Raw genomic sequence first — 16011 nt, 5'->3', positions numbered from 1 at the left:
GCCCGCAATGGAGATCATTCCCCCCTGATCAACGACAACGACAGCAATCAGATCATCGGCGCTCTCGCTGGAATGCGCGTCATGACGTCGGGGCCCAGTGATCATCTCTACTCCGTTCCTGAAGGAATTTCATCGACGGATAAGCATTTTGGTGTTGTTTCACCTAGGTAAATCTCCATCCCCTATCCTCCCCATTTGCCAGAATCGAGTCAGAAAGAGGACGAAGCAACAGAAGAGAAAAAGAAAAACAAAGACCTGCAACACTCTCAACCGAGCCTTTCATTTCAGGAGACCTGTCCCCTGGCCGGCTGCCTTCGAACCATGGGCGGCCGTCCTATTTTTGGCACGCCGGGAAGGGCTTATTAAGTCCTGTACTGTACCAAACGTACACAGTCTTGGCTCCTTGCCCACGATGGCGTTGTCACTGAACTGTTTCACATTTTAATAATTTTCCAATCTATGTTTTGGATTGGAATGGTCTGTGGCTTCTAGCTAATCTCACACTCGGGGGCACTCTTCGGTTGAAGTGTTCTCCATACCAAGACCTACCGCCAGGTAGCAGTGTATTTAATTCTCCTGTCGCTGACCTGACCACCTGACCACATGGACTCTGCCCGACGGTCAGCCTGACATGGACTGTACTTGGAGGTACTTGTAGGGAGCGAGCACCTACCAGATACAGAGTATCATCTGACTCTTTGGTTCTGGGGGCTCTGCAAACAAGTGCTCAATGCTATCCTCAACTCTTCCTTCCGGCTCCAGTCGGAGGCCTATTGAAAGACATCGGTCAAGTCTAGCGGTCAGCGCCCGGGATCCATCAACGTCTGCGGGCATAGAAAGTGACTATGAACTCTTCGCAATTTCTTCCTCGCTCTCATGATTCACTTTGCGATGGCCGACCCTTCCGTAAACCCCGCTAGCCAGCTTCCGGCATTCGATAGTGCAATGCTGGTTCCCCATATCTGTCCAATTGGGACATATGCCCGTCGAACAAAACCTAGCATCTTGACGTGAAATGAGACAAGAGTTCAAGCCGTGCGCCTCTGCCACTAGTTAGGAGGAGACAAGGAATGACATATCTCCGAGTGGCCCATCCGGTGTGAGTGACATATCAGATGCATAGACTAAAGGCTTTGTCGGTTTGCGCTGAGCATGATATTGGAAACCCAATGTCTATGGTTCCATATAATATGCGCATCAATAAAGGTTATCGAGGCTCTATTCTCTGTACGCCTGAAGATCAATGATGGCCTCAATGCTTGTGCTCTGGGTTGTACATGTAGAAAAAAAAAGTCTTCTGAAAGCTTCAGGGCTTGTGGAATAACACAGTGAAGCTCTCAAGCATTTCACCATTTGACTAACTTGAGTTCAACTTAGAACACGTAGGAAGAAGTTCGTCTTGCATGACAGTCAATCAAACACTCATTCAGGCCATCAATGGCTTAGCACAGTATCTGCTCTATCTACCTGGCTCAACATTGAATCCATTTAAATACCATACACATGAGTTCAACCCACTATCACCAACCACAACACCAAGTCAATCAAGCAGATGACTCCAAACCACTTCATCATTGAGTATTCGTAGATTTAATCCAAACCGTGCCTACCACATCCGGAAAGTGGATGCCTGAGAAAATATTCTCTGACCGCCCGGCCCTATCAGCCGCTATCAGCACGTGACCGCGGAGGTCGATATTTTCTTCCCGCAAAATCGGCCAAAAATTATGGGATTTCGAGCGACGGCGATAAAGAAAAACTTTTTTCCATGCGTTGAACAAGCCCGTGCTTCACCATTTGTCTCCAGGGAAGCAATTCTAGCGTCTAGAGTTTGGTTATTCTAGAGGCTTCTTTCTTTGACTTGATTTGTCTCATTCTGTTTTCTGATTGAAAGATTCAATTCAATTTCTTTTGAGTTGGGTCTGAACTGCCTGCCTATCCGAGGACGGGAACTTTTTTTCTTTTTTCGTTTTTCTTGATTGAACGTCCCTCTGCACTCGATCGCCGAAAATGCCGATTCCAGTGGATACCGCGAAGTCGATCTCGAAGAAGCGCAAGAGAAAGCATGGAGGTAGTGCGCGCGCCGCCGCCGAGGAGGATGTGTCCGCGACGCCTGCGGCCGTGAGCGAGACTCCCGAGAAGGAGGTGACCTCCGCGAAGAGCAAGAAGAAGAGTGCTGCCAAGGAGGCGACTCTGAAGAAGCGCAAGGTGGAGAAGCCGGCCAGCGAGGACGAGAACGACGGCGAGGATGGTTCGGACGAGGAGGCTGCTCCCGCTCAGGACGACGAGGATAGCGACGCTGAGGAGGTCGAGGCGGAGAAAGAGGAGTCTGCTGGTGATGCTGAGGATCTGCCCTCGACGGACCCCGTCCGTCTGCCGCAGGTTGAGGGCGAGCCGCAGAAATTCACGGAGTTGAATCTGTCGGATAAGACGATGAAGGCGATCCAGGAAATGGGCTTCGAGACTATGACTGAGATCCAGCAACGTGCTATTCCTCCGTTGCTTGCTGGTCGGGATGTTCTTGGTGCTGCGAAGACGGGTTCGGGAAAGACTTTGTCGTTCTTGATTCCTGCGATCGAGATGTTGAGCTCCTTGCGGTTCAAGCCGAGAAACGGTAAGTTGAGGCTCTATGGGTGATGAGTTTCTTCAGGCTGCGTCACAGTGGCTAACATGCTTGTCGCCTACAGGTACCGGTGTCATCATCGTCTCCCCCACACGCGAGTTGGCCTTGCAAATATTCCAAGTGGCCCGTGAACTTTGCCAGTTCCAGTAAGTGCTATTACCATCGTTGGATTTCACTCCGGGCTCACTTAAAACTTAGTTCTCAAACCTACGGTATTGTAATTGGAGGTGCCAACCGAAGGGCGGAGGCCGAGAAGCTCGTCAAGGGTGTCAACCTGCTTGTTGCGACGCCGGGACGTCTGCTGGATCATTTGCAAAACACCCAGGGTTTCATCTACAAGAACCTGAAGACGCTGGTCATCGACGAGGCGGATCGTATTCTGGAAGTCGGTTTCGAAGATGAAATGCGTCAGATCGTCAAGATTCTGCCCAACGACAACAGGCAAACCATGCTGTTCTCCGCCACCCAGACCACCAAGGTTGAGGATTTGGCGCGGATATCTCTCCGACCCGGTCCTTTGTACGTCAACGTGGACCACCGCAAAGAGCACAGTACCGTGGAAGGTCTGGAGCAGGGATACGTTCTCTGCGAGGCCGATAAGCGCTTCTTGCTGCTCTTCTCGTTCCTGAAGCGCAACGCGAAGAAGAAGATCATTGTTTTCTTCTCCAGCTGCAACTGCGTCAAATACCATGCCGAGCTCCTCAACTACATCGACCTACCCGTGCTTGAGCTGCACGGAAAGCAGAAACAGCAGAAGCGAACCAACACGTTCTTCGAATTCTGCAACGCCAAGTCTGGTACTCTTATTTGTACTGACGTTGCCGCTCGAGGTTTGGATGTATGTGTTGACTCTTCCTTGATCGTTTGCTACGAGTTATCTAACCGTTGACTAGATTCCTGCCGTGGACTGGATCATCCAGTATGACCCTCCTGATGACACCAGAGACTACATTCACCGTGTCGGTCGTACGGCGCGTGGTAAGGACGGAAAGGGTCGTAGTTTGATGTTCTTGCAGCCGTCGGAGGTCGGCTTCCTGAAGCACCTCAAGGAGGCCCGAGTCCCTGTCGTTGAATTCGACTTCCCCTCCAACAAGATCGTTAACGTCCAGTCTCAGCTTGAGAAGCTGATCGAGCAGAACTACTACCTGAACAAGGTGAGTTTCTCACGCCCTACCTGTCCCACTCGAGTTAAATGCTAACTGCATCCAAACAGTCCGCCAAGGAAGGCTACCGCTCGTACCTCCAGGCCTACGCCTCGCATTCGCTGCGGTCCGTCTTCGACGTGCACAAGATCGACCTCGTCAAGGTGGCGAAGGGATTCGGGTTCTCCACACCGCCACGCATCGACATCCAACTCGGCTCCAGTCTCAGCCGGGACAAGAAGCAGCAGCAACAAGGCCGACGAAACTACGGCAGTCAACCAAAGGGATTGAAGTTCAAGCGGAAGCACGAGGATGACTAATTCCACCCCAGCGGAGTGGTTGAGTGTAAAGTTAGTAGAAGAAAATAATGGCTTTATCTGAATCTGTTTTCTTTTTTTACGTCAAATCTGATTGTTCGATTCGATTGACACCTGAGTTTTGTACCGGAGTTCAGAGCCTTTGTGGATATCACTACCTGTTCTTTTTTTTCGCCGATACTTGTTTTCTTTTCATCTTGTCTTGTCTGCATACTCCGTGCGGTGCTTTGCATTAAGAATTTAGAAAAAGTTTTCTTTTCTTCTTATTATACTAGTCTCTCCCCCGTTTAAGATATCTAGGGTATACACCCCACAAATACCCCATACTCAACCAACCCTCCTTGACTAACACCGAGAGACAAAAGCAAACAAACCAAGAGGTCATTTAGGTCTCCCCGCTCAGACTTGTTTCAAAGTAACTCTCGGTGTCTTTTTCGGCTTCTCTTCCTCTCTCTCTTTCTCTGCATCGAGTACATTGCAGATTACAAGAAGCAAGGGGAAATGAAAAACCGTGCTTATGCATACAGGCAAGGAGGGAAGGGTGGGATCGATGGATGGGAGGGTGTTAAAACATAATTTCAGACGAGATCTTTTTTTTTTTTTTTTTTTTTTACTTTTAGTTTTTTGTAGTTTGTCTCCTGTGGCAATGATCACTTGGCGATAGGGTGAGATTGGATATTCGAGATTTTCAATGATATCTACTTCGGTCCTATACTTACCACTTTATATACCTATATCTAATCAGAGATGGGAAGTCGAGATCTCAATTATCACTAAAATTCTCCCGAGGTTAGACATGAATCATCTACGTGATGGCACAATCAAATTCAACTCCTTCATTCTTGCACAACAAGGGGAACGAAAGGTCTCACACATACGACTTGGAGCGCGGGAACCGAGAGAGTGAGAGTTACACAAGACCGGGAGAGGAGGGGGAGGGTCATATTTTCTTCGGCCGAATGTGAGATCTTAGGATTGAGACCGAGTGAAAGCCAGGTATGTATGTATATAGAAGAATGGAAGATTCGGTTCCTCTTCGCGATGTCGATGAAAAGCACTGTAGAGATACAGTACATCCGGACAGTCCTAGGAATATAGTATAGCACTGCGCATGAGCCGAGATCAAGATCGAAGCATGCAGAGACTTCCAGCCTTAGCTAGCTCCCTTCCATTCGCAGTCTCCAATCGGGCTACATAAGGTAAATGTACCCAACGGCAGAGGATGTAGTTGTACAGTACATGCATTGTACAGTCCCGATAAGAGTTGAAGAACCAGGGAAAGAGGAGGGGTTGTACCACGGTACGAGGATGTGCTTATATTGTTTATTTGGCATTCACTCTACAGAGAGATAGGCAGACAGGAAATACTTGGAGTAAGCAACTGCAATGTTCACTCGACATCACATCACATTAGGTTCTTTCTCTAGAAAGCAAGATCCAACAAAACCTCCGTCGATTTACACTGCGAGCAAGGACCGGTGGCTGGTCTTGGTGGCTGGGAAGGATCCACCGCAAGTTACTTAAATAGAGAATTAGTCGAGCTAGAGACCAGAGCTAGTGAATTTAGGTCTACTTTTCTCTCATCGACCTCTTTTCCTTCCTTTTTCCTTCCTTCATCCCGGAAAAAGAAAAAAGCACGTAGCCGGGAAGAGAGAGGTGGAAGAAAGAAAGAATTAGGTATGATTTTCCACCGTTTCAGTCGGGATAAGGAAAAGAAATTCCATCGTGCGACCCAATCAACGCAACTGGCCGAGCTGGTGGAAGGATGGATGTGATGAGTTGGCAGGTGCAGAGCCAATGGATGGCGCCGTGAAGGGTGGTGATCGGTCGTCCCGGAGACCAATGCAACTTTGGCCTTGGGTCGGTCTAGTCGGCTGGGATCCATTCGGGGCCTTGGAGGGGGGGAAAGGGATCCACCGAGTGAGGGGGAGAAGAAGAAGAGGTGAGATTTGAGATATTGGGTTCCTGGATGGATTTTTCTTTTCTTGCCTTGCTGGATGCCAGAAAGTGGTTCTCCCTGATTATAGCAGTATTGTTGGGAGTGAATCTGATGGATCAGAGTGTATACCAAGACCAACACCAACACCTACTCCGTACTGTAGAACAGCACACTCCCCGTGCCATGATTCGGAAGTGTTTCATCGACACTCCTGCTTGGGAGAGAAATCACACAGGTCACATTTCCGGATCATTGGAGGTATAAATATCTCCGAGTGCGGCTCCTTGCCTGCGATGATTGACGGAGGGGAAATGAAAAGACGACGATGTTGATTTCGATGTTGCTACTTGCGATTGTCTGCTTTATCTCCTAGGGACGACGAAACCTAGGGAACGCAGGAAAGGGATCCGGCGCCTTGCATGACGTTGAACCTTTGGGCGAGAGAGGGACGTGGGGGATGGGAATTGGAGCCTTAAAAATGGAAACCCTCCAGGCTGATGCTGATTTCCTGTCACGATCCTAATAATGCAACATCCATCACTTGTAGGTCAGATAAATAATAATTCATAATCACAATCATAAACCGCAGATGCGATCCGCGGCAATTTCTTTTTAAAAAAGAACAAGGCTGGGCGATGGTTTTGCAACGGGGCTGCGTTTGTTGTCGCCGCTAAAAGTGACCAGCGCATCTCGCACTTCCTGACTCTCTCCATCTCTCTCCATCTCTCTTGATTCTGTCTCGGTCTCTCTGCCAATCCTCTGCTGCCCGTTCCCCGTCGGTCCCATCCAGCCTTCGTCTTTTTTGAATCTTTCGGACTCCGTAAGCTCCTCCCATCGGCTGCCTTGGTTCTTTTCTTTTCTTTTGCTTTTTTCTTTTTTTTTTATTCCCCCCCTTCTCTCTAACAGTTTCACCTTTTTTATTTTTATTTATTTTCTTTTTGAAATTCTTTTTCCATTTTCCCATACTATCCGAGCCCTGTTTTCGGTGGCGCTGATTTGGTCGGAATCGAGTTTTGTTCTAACCAGTCTGGCGGTGTCGCATCTTGACATTAGGCATGACCTTGTGAATTGTCCGACAGGCCGGTTGGATTCCTTCACCGTCCTCCGTTGTTCCTCAGGTTTAGGCGACTGCGACTGCCGACAGTCACGGCCAACCATCCCGGTCCCTCTTCCATCTCGTCGTCTGGCTTTAGTTAAGGTACCAGGCAGACTGGCCGCAAAGCAAAAGTGAGGGATCGGCGGCTGAACTCGACTTGCTGCATTTCACATCCACCGCGCCTCTCTCGCTTTCTCTCGACACCTGTCTGACCTTGCCTTCCTTTCTTCTTTCTGGCAATAACTGCTTTGTGTTCCTGCACAAATCTATTCTTCACGACGGTACGCTTCTCTATCTTTCCTGCTTTCGCTCTTTTTTTTTTCTACTTTGCCATCTGCCCTCCTTCCGACCCACGAGTTCCCCACATTCCTCGTCTGTCCCTATTTCAACCTTCAACTACTGCATATCGATTGCCCGATCGGTAGTGACCTTCCTATCTGTTAGCAGCCTGGAGGTTTCCGTTCCAGTCGCTGGTCATCCTTCCAGTTTTCAATCCTCTTTCCCTTTTGCCCGCTTTCCTGTTTCCCCTGAGAGAACCAAACAAAAAAACCAATTTCCCCCGAGGAGCAAGACAAGGATCAAGGGACGATTAGATCGTACAAGGAATAGAAGAGGAGAGAATCACAAGCAAAATAAAATCAAGAGACTATGGTCTCGTCTGGGTGAAAATCAAAGGGCCGCTCACATCCTCCGTCATGGGTGTCGATACGCGCAGACCGATCTTGCCCGCCCCCACTGAATCCATTGTCGACACTACCACTGGCGAGAGTACAACAGGGACTGATTTGGCAACTGACCTATCTCGACGCACAGACAAGACGTCGTATTCGATTCCCGACGACGGGAGTCCCGTTACCATCCCCACTCAGCGCAGGCACCGTGCCCACGGCGACGATTCCAAACTGTCCCGTTCGGCGCCACACTCCCAGACCTCCCTGCTCATCGAATACTTCGAGGGCGGGAAGGGTTCTGGCTCCCTGGTCTCCCGTCCCAGTGTCCGAGTCCGGGTCACTCCTTCGTCTTCCAGGAAGTTGAAGGACCAGGATCATCATATCCAGATCACCGAACACGGTAGCGGCCGAAAACCCGTGTATTCGCGTCGCATCTCTCTCAGCTCGCCTCCCCGGGCCAAGTCGCAGCCGAAAGAATACGGCCTTGATGAGTACAGCGTTAGCTCCCAATCCGCCTCCGATGACCAGCGTCCCCCTGGCCGTTCCCCCGTCGAAATTGAGCTCATGAATCGTGACCAGGCCAGCGAGCTCTCCACCATCTCTCGCGACAGATACTTCAACCCTACCTCGGATATCTCGTCTATGCCCGCGGATTCCATGCTAGAAGCCCCCTCTTCTGGTCCCCGACGAAAACGCAGTTCCAGTTTAGAACGAGAGCAGAGCTCCGACTCTAAATCTTACCTCAAAACACCCACCCGCAAGAGAAGTCGCAGTTTAAGCACCGAGCGCATTGCCCATCGGGTTGCTGAGAAACTGAGCAACGATCCCCGCGAAGCCGCCGGCAACAAGAACAACTCCGGCAAAGGCCAGCAGCAGCGGGCAGCATATAACAACAACAACCGAGACAGCGGTGATTACCAAGAATCAGATCCCAAATCTCCTCGACGACGATTCGCCGCGTACCGTGGTGACGACGAAAACATGAGTCCCGAATCCAGCCTGTTGAGCGCTTCGGCGTTGTCCTCGCATCGCAAATCCGGGGACCAGTATTCCTTCAAATCAGGCACCTCTAAATCATCTATCAACAACCCCAAACTCCTCGAAACAGTTGAAGATGCCATCCGGCGACTAATTCTCCCGGAACTCAAAGAATTAAAGAAGGACCAAAAGGTGATGACCAACACCTCAAAATTCGAACGTGACATCAGCGCTTCCTACTCGCCCGCCAGTTCCCCGTCCCGGGACGAACTAGGCCGCCGGCTTTCAAAACATGCCAGTGCTCCCAACGTCAGAAAGCCCAAGGTGGTCCTCAACAAGGACAGCCAAGACGAAGGTATTGTCCTCTCGGGAGATTCGGTTCCGTCGCAGCGTGAGCGAAGGCCCAGTAGAGACAGCGAGATGACCACCGATACGAGCCAAGTCAAATGGGGTTCTCGTCCCGAACTGACCGAACAGGAAAAACTGCGCCGACAAAGGAGCAGGGGTCTGCGTGACGCCGAAAAGGCGGGTCGTGTGGGAAACGCTCTGACGGCTGCCGCTCTCAAGCACCACGACTCGCGATCGAGCATCGATAAGAATGAACGACGTCGGCCGAGCGGTCCACGGAGTCGAACCGGAAGTGTCAATGAAACGGAGCTAGTCTTCCAAAAACACAACGTGGCGCCCATGCCCCTCCGCAGCGCCATCGAATCCGAAATGACAAGGGATTCCCTGCTCTCAGAGCAGACCCGCGAGCCTACGGAACTCAGTGACAATCGTTATGCCACGCAGGAGGTGTCTCGCGGGTCGCCGAGGCAGCTCACATCGCCCACTTCTCGCGTTTCGAACCGCGATCCCATGGACTCGCGCTACGACCTCAAGCACAGCAACATGTCTAGTCACAATCTGTCAATCCACAGCGCCTCGGACCATGATGATCGCGAGCAAAGCTACTCGCCCGTCGGAGATGCCGCGGCGGGAGCCATCGCGGCGGCGGCGGTGGCGAACCTCCTTGGCGTGTCCGAGCACGATACCGAGTTCAATGACCGTCGACGCACACTCAGCCCGATTCAAAGCGTCGCGAGCTACCAGAGCGAACCGCACGTCAAGCAGGACTCGGCTCGCCATGATGGCCAGGCGAACTCGGCGGACGAAAGAGGTTTGGAACAACGTTTGTCCATCGACTCCCTTTCCTCCGCTCCAAGCACTAATCTCGCGAGATCGACACGGCCAGAATACACAAGTCAAAGTGATTACCTACGACATCGCCATGATGATGATTATGATGACCACGAGCTCGGCTACGAATCAACCCCCGTGGCTTCCCCGCGCAATCGGAAGTGGCATGAAGAGGAAGAAGATGACTACGACGATCACCGCCACCAAAATGACGATCATTATGACCACTACGGGGACGATGGCCATGCGTATCGAAGCTCGATTGCCGAAACGGTGACTACCAACGATGAAGCCAAAAGAATGACCGGTTACACCGACGACAGTGAAGTCAACTTTATGGAAAAAGTCAAGCAAGGTCATCCTGTTGCAGGCATCGGGGCCAACCCTCAATACGTCCATCCCTCGACGGTGGAGTCCGCCGTGGCCTCACTCCTTGATCCTACTATTCTTGGGGGCAAGTCCGATCTGTCTGGGGCCAATCGCTCGCAGACCGATCTCTCCCGACAGGTTGTCGAGAACCACAGCCGCAGCCCTAGCCCCAAACCCGTGGAAAGGACGGACCAAGCATCTCATGGGTCCCGGCACGGAAGTCCTCTCAAGCAGCGTCAGGACGTCTCGAGCCCGGATGCCACCTCTTTTCCCCGACGGATGAGCGCGACCTCCCCTCCTCAGAGTGTGACGCAGTCACTGGATGACCTGGGGCCAACTCCTAGGTTTGCTCACGAGGATTACCATGACAACGGGAGTCCCAGCCCCATGGCAGACCGCAGCCCTGATTCAGAATCAGAGATCAACACCAATCCATCTATTATCCAGGGGCCCATTGGAGGAGTTCCCCATGACCACGGCTGGGCGGCGTATGATCAAACACCGTCTAGAGGTGATCAATCCCCTCTCTTCGACAACACGGGCGCCGCTGCTGGCAGCGCAGGCCTTGGCTTGGATCCAATGGATCAACAGCAACCCGGTTACCAAGACTATTACGCCAACGACTATGACCCCAGTGGTGCTGCTTACTACGATCAGCAGTACCCGAGAGGGCAGTTGTTCGGCACGCCCCCGGGAAATAAGGACGAGGGTTATGTATCTGCCGCCAACCCTCTCTCCCCCAGCAATGACACCCCCGAGCCCAAGGGATTTGGCGGCATGGGCCTGTTTGATAGCCCTACCGGTGATCACCCGCGCCAACTCAGTGGCTACTCTCAGGGAGTTGGTTCGCCCTTGTATGATAGCGCAACAGGTCGGGGGATTGAGCGAATCCAGTCCAAGGATATTGTGGCACTCATGGACCACGTAAGTCTTTTTTATTATCAGTGCAACTCAGAAAACTCTGCCTTTTGCTAATATTCAAATACAGCTCACCGTTCGCGATGCCCAGCGAAATGCTCGGGATACGGAGATCCTTGTGACTCTAGTGCGAAGCGCAGCCGAGATGCGCAACTCTTTCGAAGAGATGAAAAAGTTCATTTCCCAGCAGGATGATCTCCTCATGGAGTCGAGTGACCGGCAGCATGACCGCACGTTCCGAGCTCTCGGTGGACCGCGCCCACTCCCAGCCAGCGGTCCCCGAGGGGCGCGTCAGAACTCTGCCGAAGATGGTGAAGACATGCGCTCCAAGCGAAAGAATGTGTTCAAGCGTGCCCTCAAGGGTCTGAGCCTCAAGTCTGGCAACGACCTCGGCCGCATCGAGGACATGTTAGAACAGCTTCTAGACGAGGTCGAAATCCTACGCACTGGCCAAGACGATCAGCTGATGCGCAGAAGCAACCGAGCCCCTAGCGTGGACCCCGAGGGCTACGAACCCGATGGTCACGCCGGAACTTCTTCTGATAACCACTCCGGATATCTGTCCACCTTCTCTCGTCCGGTCCAGGAGCCGCGGGGGGTCAACACGAGGAGGGAGCCCGAGCACCGTGTGAGTACCGTGCCGGAAGCCGATGAGGAGGACGAAGAGGAACTAGATGTCAATGGGCGAGGCGAGTTCCTCAGCCCACATCTAGCCTCGATGGAGAATCCAAACAATCGGCATGAACGGGCCGGGTCTGCACCGGTCTCGACACCTCCTCGGACTGTTCCCATGGCTTCGGGTGCACTCAGCAACGAAACCACGCCGAAGACGAGCGACAAAGCGCGCAAGCACAAGTCCAGCAGCTCCTCGTTCTTCCCCAAGATCTCCCGGTGGTCCAAGACTACGGCGTCATCGATGGGTGACAACATCCGAAACAGCATGCAGCCGGCGCGCAAAGATCGGGTGTCTTTTGAGGCTTCACGCTCTGGATCCGACGTTAACGGACCGTACCGGGCAGGCGATTACTACGATCCCCAAGGTGATGACAGGATACGGTCCACTTACACTCTAGATGATCAGCGACAGGAGAACCGTCCTCCATCACCGTTGGTGCCGTCGCAGCTCTCCGAAGCACCGAAATATCAGGCCCATCGAGATAGTCTCGATCTCCAGCATCCCCAGCCGCGGCAGGGTCCTACAGGGCGATACCAGAGTGCACTAGAAACCCAGGCACAGGCGTACGGCATCCCCGTAGATCAGTGGGGGTCCAATCCCAGCCTGTCAGGCGTCCACTCCAACAACCAGCGACACAGTGGCGCCAGTCGTCTATCTCCCATTTCGGACGCAGGGTACTCCGAGGCCAGCTCCCGCACAGGAGGGCCACCCAGGCCGCCGAAGATCCGAGATGATGGGCCATTGATTCCCGAGCGGGGTCCCAAGAGCAGTATTGGAGACGAGGACAGATCTTACGCGGATCGCGTTGCTTCTCGGGTAAGCATTCGCCGTGTCCTAAACCGCTTGAAGCATTTCAGTCGCTAATTATTGTCTATAGAGCTCTGCGATGCGCTCTCCTCGCAGCACGCCGCCTCCTACCCGGAAGCCTACGGGACCTCGTCCTTTGACCTCGGGGAATCCCAACAGCCCTGGACGGCGGAAGAGAAGCTACTATCGTGGCAGTCCCGATCAGATCGACGATGAGCATGTTTATTGATTAATATTGGCCATAAATGGTCTTGCAATATTTTGTTTTCTGTTTTACGACTTTATGATTGTTTCTTTTGGTTTTTCAACTTCTTCTACCCACAGGTTATGGCCAGCGTCCGTGCATATTTGATGAGACTTGTTTTTTATTCGATGAAATGCGAGCCAGCTAAGCGATGGAAGAGAGGCTGTAAACTTGTGATTTGCGATTTTGTGCTTTTTTCTTTCTCATACCTTGTATTCAATTCGATGTCCACATAGTGATTCCCTTCTCCTCTGCACATTTTTTATCATGACCGGAGTTGACGAGGTCTAGCTGAGCGGCATAATGCTGATAATGCTGAATGCGATCTCGACCTGAATTATTTGTTCTGCACGTATGACGAAGAAACAAAGTTGGGGGTTTCTAGATGATCATCCCCACTTTTGGGTTCCCCGCAGTCAACTTCTCCAACTTCTATCTTCTCTCTTAATTTATTTTAAACCCTCTCTTTCATCCTCTTCCCTATCCATCATCATCAACATTCAGTGGCACGATCATCTCTTTCAAAATGACCGACCCCTTAGACCTCATCATCTGCACCGCCTGCGGCATCCAATACCCCACCTCGACGGCGCCCTCTTCATGTAAAATCTGCGACGATTCACGCCAATACATCCCACCGACTGGGTGAGCCCTCTTCTATATAACTTTCCCCCCAAATCCCCTCAACCCCAAACAATATACTTACTTGGGGAACCAAAAACAGTCAAAACTGGACAACCCTCCGCGCCCTTCAATCCGACAAAGAAAAGAAATACACCAACACATTCACCCCCTCCTCCAAGCACCCCACCACCCTCATCTCCATTCAAACAACGCCCAAACTCGCCATCGGCCAACGCGCACTCCTCTGTCGTTTGCCCTCGGGAAGGAACATCCTCTGGGACTGTCTAACCTACATAGATGAAGAGACTGTGGACAGGATAAACGAGCTAGGTGGTCTCGATGCGATCATCATCTCGCATCCGCATTATTTTAGTACGCATTTGGTTTGGGCGGAGACTTTTGGGTGTCAGGTGTATATGTCGGGGGAGGATAAGGAGTGGGCGGTTCGGAGGTGGAAGGGGCAGGTATTTTGGGAGGGAGGGGTTTTGGAATTGGGTTTGGGTTTGTCTTTAGGGTCTTCTTCGATTCAATCTGCGAGTGCTGGGAGTGCTGGGGAGAAAGCAGAGGAAGATGGAGAGGCAGACATCGTGGCGATCAAAACCGGAGGCCATTTCCCCGGAAGTTCGGTGCTATGGTGGAAATCGAAACGGTCGTTGATGGTGGCGGATACCATCTTCGTGGTGCCGAGTGGAGTGTATCATGTTGATCGCGAGCCAGGAACGACTTCGTTCTCGTTTATGTGGTCGATTCCGAATATGGTATGTTTTTTCTTTCAGTCTCTCTTCTTGTTCAGGCTTGGTGTTGACGATATAGATACCTCTTCCTCCGGATGAAGTGCATAATATCTGGAAGGCGATTGCACATACCGACTTCGACGATACATACGGGGCTTTTCCTGGGTCAGAAACATATGGCAACAGCAGGGAACGCGTGCTGGAAAGTGCCAAGATCATTGTCAAGGCCATGGGATATCTGGATCATGCGATTCATCAGGAAGTGTGCTCATGAACTTAATTGAAACGCTAATGCATACTGATCTTGTTATGTTATACACGAATCATGACATCAGGGTCAGATAGAATCTGCCAGTTATTTCTGCTCGATGGTACAGGTAGTGCAGGTAAAAATGAATGTCCAAAAGCATGGATCCTAAAAGTCAAAGAAGAATACCACAAGATATGGTTTCTGTCTACACCTCGGAAAACGGTCTCACTGAAGTCACGCTTCTGATGCGCATACCACGCCGTGTTGTGTCCGAGATACCCATCGCTCCCAACTCCAATCCATCGGCGCTCGCGTACCGGTCGTCAGCAGATCGCCAGAGTTTCAGTCTCTTCCTCTCCTGGACCAGCTGAGCCTCGGTCAGGCCGTGGTGTCGTCGCAGGGAGATAGGATGCGCTTCAACATCCGTGACAGGGTACTGGGCAATCCAATTGACCGTGCGATGGCGGTTGAGTCCACCGTAATCCGAGCGGGTTTGAGTACCCTCAGTAGCTCGATCAAACACAACAGAAGTTGAATGGCTCAGAATCGGGCGAGTGAACGAGCTGTTTTCAACCCTCGGGACAGTACCTAGCATTCCGCGCTCGAGCTCGTTCCCCTCGACTCTCAACCTCTCCGACGAACCCAGCGACTCGGCCCGTGCAGTCGACCCGGTCGAAGCAAGACGCACCAACGGACTCGGACTCGGACTCGCCCCGTCACCTCCCACAGCTGCCTGAAATTCCTCGAGCTTGAGATCACCCTCCTGAGGCACACGCATCATATCATTGGCTGGATTCTGAGGGGTCGGCGATAAAACAGGCCTAGATATGGGTACAGGTCCACCAGTTACAGGCACAGGTCCACCCCTGACGACAGCTCCAGTCCCCGCCCCAGTTTCCGCTCCATTTCCTGGTCCTGTGCCAGGCACTCGGTCCCTTTCCGCCGGATCATCAATCACGGTATCGTATCTGAAAAACGTCGCCAGAAGGACCTCAGTGATCAGCAGCTCCCGCCGAGAGATGGCCCAGCGCAAGGGATTTGTGGATTCCGCTTGGGGCCCGTTAATGACGCGGATGATGACGGTCGCGACATGTAGGAGCTTGAGGACGATGAGGTCGTAGACGAGTCCGATGACTTGGCTGCTGGAGATAATGTTGGGATTGTAGATTATGTCGCGGTCTTGGGGTCTGTTTGTTTCCATGATGAAGTGGATTTTTTGGGTTAGGTTTCGATTGAAGATGCGATGAAGATGATGGTGAGGAAGGTGATGATTAGGGATAAGGGATAGGATGCTGGAGGATTCATTTGGGTAGGATGAGAGAGGGATTGTTGTTCGATAAGTATGAGGAAGAGAAGCCGTTTACGAGGAAAGAGCGATGCTTCCATACAGACTCTCATAGCACGGGATCTCGCGAACCCTAATTGATACTTTCCTTGGGAGAAA

General features: G+C 51.8%; 4 protein-coding genes across 4 annotated transcripts; 3 read left to right on the top strand and 1 right to left on the bottom strand.

Moving 5' to 3' along the window:
- Positions 1-2010: 2010 nt before the first annotated feature.
- Positions 2011-4085, top strand: has1 (ATP-dependent RNA helicase HAS1; the record flags this gene model as incomplete). The annotated part of the gene is made up of 5 exons (XM_046094324.1): positions 2011-2614; positions 2688-2769; positions 2822-3461; positions 3517-3777; positions 3837-4085. The coding sequence occupies 5 exons, from the start codon at positions 2011-2013 to the stop codon at positions 4083-4085; spliced, it is 1836 nt and encodes a 611-aa protein (XP_045950303.1).
- Positions 4086-7464: 3379 nt separating this feature from the next.
- Positions 7465-12944, top strand: LDX57_012576 (uncharacterized protein; the record flags this gene model as incomplete). Its single annotated transcript, XM_046094323.1, has 4 exons — positions 7465-9937; positions 10001-11238; positions 11303-12724; positions 12786-12944. The coding sequence occupies exons 1-4, from the start codon at positions 7813-7815 to the stop codon at positions 12942-12944; spliced, it is 4944 nt and encodes a 1647-aa protein (XP_045950302.1). The 5' UTR covers positions 7465-7812.
- A 541-nt stretch (positions 12945-13485) lies between these two features.
- On the top strand, positions 13486-14591 carry LDX57_012575 (putative metallo-beta-lactamase domain protein; the record flags this gene model as incomplete). Its single annotated transcript, XM_046094322.1, has 3 exons — positions 13486-13604; positions 13684-14341; positions 14397-14591. The coding sequence occupies 3 exons, from the start codon at positions 13486-13488 to the stop codon at positions 14589-14591; spliced, it is 972 nt and encodes a 323-aa protein (XP_045950301.1).
- A 181-nt stretch (positions 14592-14772) lies between these two features.
- On the bottom strand, positions 14773-15768 carry LDX57_012574 (uncharacterized protein; the record flags this gene model as incomplete). Its single annotated transcript, XM_046094321.1, has 1 exon — positions 14773-15768. One exon carries the CDS (start codon positions 15766-15768, stop codon positions 14773-14775), a length of 996 nt encoding a protein of 331 aa, XP_045950300.1.
- Positions 15769-16011: the final 243 nt, after the last annotated feature.

The sequence above is a fragment of the Aspergillus melleus genome, assembly GCF_016097325.1.
Source record: "Aspergillus melleus strain CBS 546.65 chromosome Unknown contig8, whole genome shotgun sequence".
Classification (NCBI taxonomy): Eukaryota; Fungi; Ascomycota; class Eurotiomycetes; order Eurotiales; family Aspergillaceae; genus Aspergillus; species Aspergillus melleus.
This window is presented reverse-complemented; position numbering and strand designations above follow the sequence as displayed.